Source organism: Bombus flavifrons, chromosome 14 (genome assembly GCF_040668555.2).
Source record: "Bombus flavifrons isolate JBK064 chromosome 14, iyBomFlav1_principal, whole genome shotgun sequence".
NCBI classification, from domain to species: Eukaryota; Metazoa; Arthropoda; class Insecta; order Hymenoptera; family Apidae; genus Bombus; species Bombus flavifrons.
In genome coordinates, this window is record NC_138455.1 from 3,922,108 (window position 1) to 3,931,746 (window position 9,639).

At 35.5% G+C, this 9,639-nt stretch overlaps 1 protein-coding gene across 1 annotated transcript; it reads left to right on the forward strand.

Moving 5' to 3' along the window:
- Positions 1-475: 475 nt before the first annotated feature.
- Positions 476-4,897, forward strand: FoxK (forkhead box K). The gene is made up of 6 exons (XM_069127817.1): positions 476-640; positions 810-1,193; positions 1,528-2,250; positions 2,347-2,606; positions 2,895-2,997; positions 3,082-4,897. The coding sequence occupies exons 2-6, from the start codon at positions 832-834 to the stop codon at positions 3,254-3,256; spliced, it is 1,623 nt and encodes a 540-aa protein (XP_068983918.1). The 5' UTR covers positions 476-640; positions 810-831; the 3' UTR covers positions 3,257-4,897.
- Positions 4,898-9,639: the final 4,742 nt, after the last annotated feature.

Genomic DNA, 9,639 nt, shown 5'->3' on the forward strand with positions numbered 1-9,639 from the left:
ATATAGTAAACAAATATGTATCAATTAATTTCTAGGAAATGTAGAAAAATTTTTATTTTTAATACTAAATATCGTTTTACGGATCAATCAGAAAAAACAATAGTGTGATATCAGCTATATATATATATATATATAAGTTGATTGTACAAATTTCGTTTCGTATACTACCGCATACATATGTATGTATATTTCTATCCATTCATTTCATCTGTGTATGGATGCTATCTTTTCCATAAGAAATTATAATGAATAGTTCATATATCGATTCTTACGTTTTTTATAATTATCATACATATTTGTTTAATAATCCGATTAATCATTAATCATTAGATATTCAATTAGTTTGCTCAGTTGCACCGTTACGTTAAAATCAATCGGCCGGTCGATTAGTCGACCGGCCGATCGATCAATCGAATCAATTTGTCAGACGATCAGTTAATCAGTCGATTAATCGATTGATTGTTCGATTGGCTGCTTGTCGAATTTGTACGGCAACTGATTATTTCAATAAATTGAATTTCATATGCTATTTCACGTGGTTCCTCGCGTTATCGTCGATATTAATTGGTGTAATCTTCTAATCAATCCGTTTATTTTCCTAATCCTCGGTCCTATAGTTTGCAAGGTGTGCATATACAAGGTAATTTTAGGATTGTTTCCTCCTCTGGCGGTAACTTATCGCTCTCTATCCGCATCTATGTATCTAGTTATCTGATTAATTATCTATTCGTTTATTTATCTATCTATCTGACTATCTATCTATATCTGTCTACTTCTCCTTTTTCTCCCTCTCTCATTCTATCCCAAAGGAGGGTTCGCTTACTCGGTGCTATGTCTACTACGTACTCCCGTACTCAGGAGAGCGACGCGTGGGCCCTTCTGGCACTGAAGTCGGCACCGGCCAGCCCGACGAAGATGCAGTGGAACCCGGAAGCAAAAGGTGCACCGATTGCACGGTTAGAGGGTCGCGAGTTTGAATACATGGTTAGACAGCATAGTATCACTATCGGACGTAACAGCAGCAAGGGTGAGGTCGACGTCAACATGGGCCACTCCAGCTTTATCTCACGACGACACCTTGAAATCTACTATGATCACCCGTATTTTTTTATGGTTTGCAATGGTAAAAATGGTGTTTTTGTTGATGGAATTTTCCAACGAAAGAGTGCGGCTGAGTTCCGATTACCAAAGACGTAAGATATCTTTCGGAGCTTTATCGAGCCGACTTAACCTTTCTTGCACGTTTCTCGCATGCCACTGGCAAACTTGTTATACGGTTTTTATACAGTCTCTTTTCAGTCATGACTTATGATAGCCTCATCATTTGGCGATGTTGTCTTTTTCAAATTATATCTCATAGTTTCATACGTGATAACAATAAAAAATTGTCTTGTGATATTCCATGCAAACAATTTTAAGCAGAGAATTTATTTAAGAGCTTTACTTGTTCTTTGCACTTTCTCTCAGATACTTCATTTGTTTCTTCCTTTATTCTCTTTGATCAATCGCATGTTTCTTCTGTTTCAGATGTACATTGAGATTTCCAAGTACAAATATAAGACTTGTATTTCAATCGTTAGTAGATGAACAAGAAGAAAGTAATGTATGTGTACGCTCTCCTCCAAAACATAGAGCACCATTACCACCTTTACGTATTAATATTCCGGATGCAGGCTATAGTAGCCCATTCCCTTCTCCTACTGGAACAATCAGTGCTGCTAATTCATGTCCTGCAAGTCCACGTGCAGGACAAGGAAGGAGAAACATATCAGCAGATCTACAGATGGTGGCTGTGTATGCAGCTGCTGTTGCAAATGACTCACAAAATTCTAATATGGAGAGACACGAGGGTGGACAAAGTTCTAATAGACAAATAAGTCCCGGTACAACAGCGAATTGTAGTCCTCCAAAAGATGATTCTAAACCTCCATACTCATACGCGCAATTAATCGTTCAGGCAATAGCATCTGCTGCAGATAAACAGCTTACATTATCTGGCATTTATTCTTACATTACCAAGAATTACCCATATTATAGAACTGCAGATAAGGGATGGCAAAATTCAATAAGGCATAATCTTTCGTTGAATCGTTATTTTATCAAAGTACCAAGGAGCCAAGAAGAACCAGGTAAAGGATCTTTTTGGCGAATAGATCCTCAATCGGAAGCAAAACTTATAGAACAAGCATTTAGACAAAGAAGGCAACGTGGAGTTCCATGTTTTCGAGCTCCTTTTGGACTTTCATCCAGGTAGATAAATTTTATAAGTATCTTTATTTTCCAGTTCCATATATACCAATTATTAAAAATCCTAATCTAATGCTTATAACATTTCAAATCATATAGAAGTGCGCCTGCTTCTCCGTCTCACGTTGGAATTAGCGGTTTGATGACACCAGAATGTCTTAGCAGAGAAGTTTCGCCAGGACCAGAATCGTATCCAGATAGCACTGTATCTTCTCCGGCTGGTCAGTTGACTAGTCAGTCCGCACCAGGATCACCTGGTCATCCTTATGCATCCTCGAGTCAATCGTCTCACAAAGGTCGCCTAATGCAACAGATTACTGTTGTCACGAACGGTGTTAGTGGTGATACAACCAGAGAAGGTAATAGTGTTTTTATTATGGCTCTTTTTATGTTTCTTATTTTAGAGAAAAAACTCTTTTCAGATACTACAAGTTGTATTCGCTCCCTTACCGGTTGTTTCTTAGGCCGTGGACATACAGAAAGCGGTAAAATAAGTGATGGTATAGGCAACATCAATACTCCAAATGTTGATGTTGCTGCTTACCGCTTTCCACTTTCTGTATGTCCACGGCTTTATGTTTATATCTTACCGTCGTCATCAATCATAAAAGTATCTATCATCTTAAATATATACGATATTTTTTTAGATAAGTACGTCGTATCTGGAAATACTACAGAAGAGCATTCTCTTTCCCCAGCTGGTCAATATAGTCCAGCTCCTGTTATTGTACAGACCACGTATAATTATAGGTACGTCCGTACTCAATATTTTCCTTGCTGTATTCTTCTATCGATTCATTGAAATTGATTGTCATTTTGTACCATCACATTCAGTGGAAGCTTTATTGGTCCCGACGCAGGCGTCGGAGTTGCGAAGCGTTCACACGAGGAATCGGATAGTTCTCCCGGATCACCAGCCCCGCTCGCCATTGTCGAAAGTCCTGAACCACCTGAACACCAACCTCCATCGACGAAACGTCAACGTGTTCATGATATGGACGACCACTGAACCATCGTTGTCCTAGACTATCGTTACGTAGGACATTTTTTGTTACATCGCGCTACTCGCTCATTGTCAAATATATCTGCACGCGCGTGTACCTCACACTTGTTCGTGTGTGCGTCCGTAAACACGTGCACGCTTAATGTTCAGAATTTCGAATCGATGCCCATATCCATACCACGTTTAAATCTCTCCATACATTTTCATCTTTGATGCGCGCGCGCCGACAAATACGTACATGTACACACTCAGTTCTGTACTGTTTCTCATTTGACCACATAGTGGTTACTTTATTTTCTGTGTATGATAAATACTCGATACAGTTTACTGTTTTACGCAACAAGTGGAATATTCGTAAGAAAAGCGAGAGCAGACAAAGTTATTCCCTCGTCTCACATTCTGAAAACTAGTTTTGATGTTGTATCTTTTCTTTTCTCCAACTTTTGAACTTGAATCAACTGCTGACGTAGTACCAGGGTTATTCAGTCGTCATGATCATCAGTATGCACATACACGTGTTTCGTTGAGTAAATTTTTTATGTTTTTCTTTGATGACATACAGGTACAAGGAGGCGACGGGAGCTTTGATGTATTTATAAGAGGGAATAAATATTTGTAACACTCGTGGAAGAGTATTATATATAAGAAACATCTTGGGTGAAGTTATATCGTAGTATATTCGAAAGATGTTGAATCTCAATAGAAGGAAATATTATGTTAAAACAGCTCACGTTGTTCGCCTTAGTGCTTTGCAAAAGAAAAGGTCACCTGTTCTAGGACGATGCCAATACTGGTAAATGAACTTGTTTGAGAAATTTGTTGAAAATTATACATATTTTCAATCGTAAATAAGCTCATATGAGTTTGAATTATAAAGTTTTCCCCTCATGAACCACGTTGATCTGGTACACGTTGTTTTTGTTTAATATTCGGTTACTATTGGCTAAAAAAGAGGAATATTCACTGGTTCTTTCCGATTCTTCGATCTCGTCGATTGATTGTTCACGTTGTATGAATCGATCAATGAAATTGATTATGACGCAATTCGCGTTCAGTGAAAATGCTCGCGAATCGTAGAGACAAACTTTAGATTGTAGTTCTGCGTATGATTTTACAAAGTTTCTATTTAAAAAGAAAGAAATGAAAGAACGAAGAGAAAAGAAAAAGAACAAGCAATAATCTTATGCTGAATACGTCGATCGAAATTTCTTTCTGACGTGCCTGTTTATCTAACGAAGATATTAACATACTATAATCATACAGGAAGAGGTGATAGTATTTTTGTTGCCACTTGTAAATAAACTCTTAAACGAACATTCATTGCTTCGAACTGTTTCTCTCTGTGTTGAACAAAATCGAGAAATGTCTGCTTGCTCTCGTGGTACGAGATAGATGAACAATAAGATGAAATGATAATTTAAAATGACGATCAAGTGTAAAATTCAAAATTATGTAACGATTAGCTCAAACTGGAGTAATTCTATCAGGACTTTTCAATTTTTTTTTCGATTTTCAAACTTGACAGGAACGCATTTCGGTTGCACATTTGGATTGACATAGCAAAACGAAAGAGTTGTATTCAGTTTTTCACTGTCGATAATTATTGTATTGCAAAATCAAACTAAATAAATGTTATTCTGTTTTTCATCGAGCAAGTAATATATCAACGAGATATCGGTATCGTTTCACGAGAAGAGCAGAAGCGAGGTAGAACGATGCATCGGTTATTTGAATAACTTGAAATATCAATTATAATCTATCCAACGAATCGATCCTCTGAATCGATTAGTTTTCTATTTCTCTTTTTATCTTTTCATCAAACTTAAGGGAAACAAGATGTTTCTGTTTTCTATCAAAAAATAACTTTCCTACCCTTAAATTCGGATCATCAAAGTTATACTAATAATCGAAAACGTTTATTCTGTATAAAAAATTCCGCATTTTTTGTTTTACGATTTCGACTTCGGATATGCATATTTGTTTCTCTTTCTTTCTTCTTTTCTAGGTATTTTTTGTAACCCGTAACAATTATCCACAGATATTGTCCTTAATTGCTGACATCTTCTTACTCGGTCTCTCGACTCTCTTGCTTTCTAAAATTCATTTAATCATTTATTATTTACGAATGCTGTTGTCGGATAAAGTTTGAAAAACAGAGAGTCAAAAATGAATTCTACTAACCATAAGTAAAAGAAAGAAGAAAAACTTGGAGCATGGTATGAATAATAACGTCCATTTCACGAGGATTAAAATAAATATTTTCATACACTCTTATTTCCACCTTTATTATACAATGTGGAAGAAGTGAACGTAATAAGAGAAATAAGACAGGCTCGCTATAATGAGTTAAGGTACATCTTTGCGAGAGATATGATGGGAAGTAAAGGGTACTTGTAAAAAGCAAGTATATATGGAAAAAGGGATTATAGGAGAAAGGGAAATAGAGAAAGGAAACGAGAAGGAAGAAAAGGGAAGTGAGAGAGGGCAAGAGGGAAAGCGAAGAAGAAAGAGGGTGTAGAGAGTTTGCGCGACGTTCGACCCGAATCTCTCATCGGACGTTAAGCCAGCCAGCCAGCCAGCGAGCGAGCCAGCCAGCCAGCCAGCCAGCCAGCCAGCCAGCCAGCCAGCTAGGTATCCAGCCATCTAGCCATCTATCCAGACAGCTAGTCAGCTAGTCAGCCAGTCAGCTAGTCAACCAAGAAGCCAACAAGCCTCATCCAGTCAACGTTCCAAATTTTTGAGTCAACTATTGATGGAACCTCGATATCTTAATTGGTACAGTAGCGATTCGATTTACCCTTTCGTTTAATAGTCGTTCATATTTTGATTTTCTCGGAAGCTTCTGTTCCTGCTGTTTCTGCATCTACTTAATCTTCTTTCTGTTCTTTTTTTTTCTTACCTTTCACTTGTTTTCTCATATCTTGCGTTGATTTTTACTTTTCATGTCACTTTTGTCGCTATATGTTTGACCCTCATTCCAACTGCAAGTTCTGCCCTGTCGTTCTCCCTCTGTGTTCCTATATAATCGTAACAAGTATACATATTCGTGGGAATTTATTTTGGACAATTGTTCTTTTGTTGTTTCCTTTTGATATACTCACGATCGCGTTCATACGTGTGTAACATGGCAATAATTGATCAAGCTACGAGTTTAATCGAACATGTGCTAATAAAGACAGAACAACAGCAGGAATATAAAGGGAAAATGCGAAAGAATATAATAATCGGTGGTTGAAGAATAAGAGAGAGAAGGAGAGAGAGATATCTAGAGGGAAAAGATCAGCTTCTGCTAATGATCTTTCGATAATGCAGTGTCCTGGTATCCATTACCTCGTGAAAACCTTGTCTGCGCTCGCGCAGTATTTGCCGCGTATTCGGTTTATCAGTATGATTGTGTGAGAGGAACTTTTGAAAAGTGATTCATCTTGAACAATATATATATATATAATCATATAATATAATCATATATATATATGATTATTTTATGATATCGGTATCGACTATTTCCGTATAACTGATAAATATTGTCAAAATTGCGTTGATACTCGTTGGTGGCGTTTTCGCAACTTCATCAACGAAAATTCTATATCTAGCTGTATATAAGTCTGTATTTTGAAATTGTATATGAGACAACAAAATTTCGTTATATTTTTAAAGTAAGTTATAAAAGACCGATTTATTTATGAACACACGAAAATCTTCGATTACGTCTTATTATTCTAAACATGTGCCACATTCTCGCGTTCTACAGGTAGTAAAAGTACTCTTTATTGTGACAAATATAACGTCGACCTCGTTTTGAAGATACCTCAGCTAAGTAAGTAATTCCTTTCTTTTTTTGTTCATTCATGTAAGAAAAAGTGTAGTATGACTTCAAGAGCCACGTGTTCGTATTATGTTGCGGGCGTTAAACAGGCGATGCGATATCGAGACTGAAATATACAGTGAGTGGTAATTCATACGGCAAGTTAAAGTTATTAAAACGGAAGTTATTTTCATTATATTATCACCATATTTTTGTCTCATATTTGCGCGAGTTTTTTTCGTATAATTTATACATTTAAATCTTGTCTACTATCTTATTATTTATGACTTTGTCGTGCTCTTTTTCTGTTCTTTTGACAGTGATTTATGCCTGTATTATATCGATGTGTAGCAGTTTCGTTATTTCGGAAAAGCTTTGAAATCAGCGCGGCGACTTGGACGAAACGGAAGAAACAAATAGGAGGAAAATGAAGCTGAGAGTGAAAGTTACGTAGTTGTGCGTACAGAAAAGGGGGAGTCGGAGAATATACGTAATTTGCTCGGTCCTGAACTGTCAACAAGAGGAGAGTTAACACGGATTGAATCAATTATAGCCCCGTTTTGGAGTGAACGAGCAAACGACGGAACGAGCAATTTCCGGGCTTGCTTAATCCATATAACGAGTAAATGAATTTTTGTTAAGAATCTTTGACCATAGCCTGCAGATTATATTCGCGATGTAGGTGTTAAGATGAAGAAACAAAGGTACCAAGTAAGAATTTGTTTCGCATTTTTCTTAACTGTATTTTTACCGATAAGCTTTTTTCAGTTTCATTTAGATCGCGTTATGTTGTTTTCACTTGCAGTATATATCTTAAAAGATATCGTAATACATTTAGTGGTAGATTCAGAGGGGGACGATAGGAGCGACCGCCTATTCTCCCTAAGAGTATTAAAATATAAAAATATTGTATCACATTCTGAAAAGTGTTAGGTATATACTTAATGTGTTGTGAATGTATATATACATATATTATTGTTTACGATTTGTATGCTTAGCGAGCGTGCTTGTTAGTGCATGGACGTTTTTAGAACGTTTGCAGAATATCACTTGAAAATGTTTCTAAATATCTCACAGAAGAAACTTTACTACGAATCGTACGAGGAAATGACAAGTGTACATTGGGGTCGCGTCAGGACCGGTCTCCTGTCCCCTGATGAAACAAATGTATGTCGATCAGTCGATCAGATTCGCAGTTGTTAGCCGAAGCAGTCTGAGATACCGTACGTTTAGCCGCGTAGCGAATAGATACAAGAAAGAATAGTATGTATATTTTTTATTTTATTCATCTGTTATCCTTATAAATTACAGTTCCAGAACGTAATGGCAACTCAGATATTTCTCTACTTATAATTTACTATTCGTATTAATGAGCATTGTAAAATTTGTATTCTAAAAAAGCTAGCAGTTAATCTGTTATCCTTATAAATTACAGTTCCAGAACGTAATGGCAACTCAGATATTTCTCTACTTATAATTTACTATTCGTATTAATGAGCATTGTAAAATTTGTATTCTAAAAAAGCTAGCGACAGAGCATAATTATATTTATATTTTTATTATACATGTAATTGTTATTTTCGAAATCATTTATCTTTTATTTTATAGAATTTATAAAAATGTGTATATACATATAGAAATACGTGACAAATAACTTGAACAGAAAATTTTCACGCGAAAATCTTTTATATTTTTCTTTTATAGTTTTGAACGTACATATGTTTCTAAATAAATGGCTTTGTATAATTTCGCAATTATATTGATGTTGATGAAAATTGATATGAGAATTGTTTTCAAGAAAAAGTGCTAGGAATAATTTATTGAGAGATGGATCTTTCTCCTTAATTTATATTGTCATTTCGCTAAAAAGATTAATTAGCAGAAAAATTAAAAGAATTAATTTTAAATATAGATTTCCTCCTATGAGAATGAATTAAGATGCAAAAAAAGTATAACTTTTTCCTTTTTATTATTGAATATAAACCATTGATCTATGGACTAAAGAAACAACGGTATTTTTTGCTAAAATTCAAGAGATCTCTCCTTTCTCACTTAATATTATTGTATACAAAAATTATTCTACAAGTATTGAAAAGAAAAGTTCGATAAGAAAATTAAAAATAGTTTAAATATTAGCAAGAAACGAAAAGAATACTATTTAAGTTTTCTTTTGCCCAATGTCGAAGATGATTTCACAATCACCAACAGCAAATACGTCCGATATGCAGACAAACTTAAATGTTAATGTTTGCGACGAATTAGGCCAAAAGATTTAAACATTGTTCATCGTTTAATCCAGATGAAAAGAGTAATAATGCTGTTGCTCTTGATATCGGAAATTACGTAGGAACTACAGCGTATGATTTAATTTAAGAACAAAAACATTTACAGTCACATTCTTAATTTATCAATATCCAAATCGTTGTCAATACGATTAGAAATGCAGTAGGTACGATAAAGGAAACCTTAACATGTTTTGCCGCTTCGTCTAAACGCATTTACACGCTTAAGAATGTAATGGAACATCAACTTTCCGGACTTTGTGAAACTCGATGGATTGAACGACATGACGGAATTTTTCAAT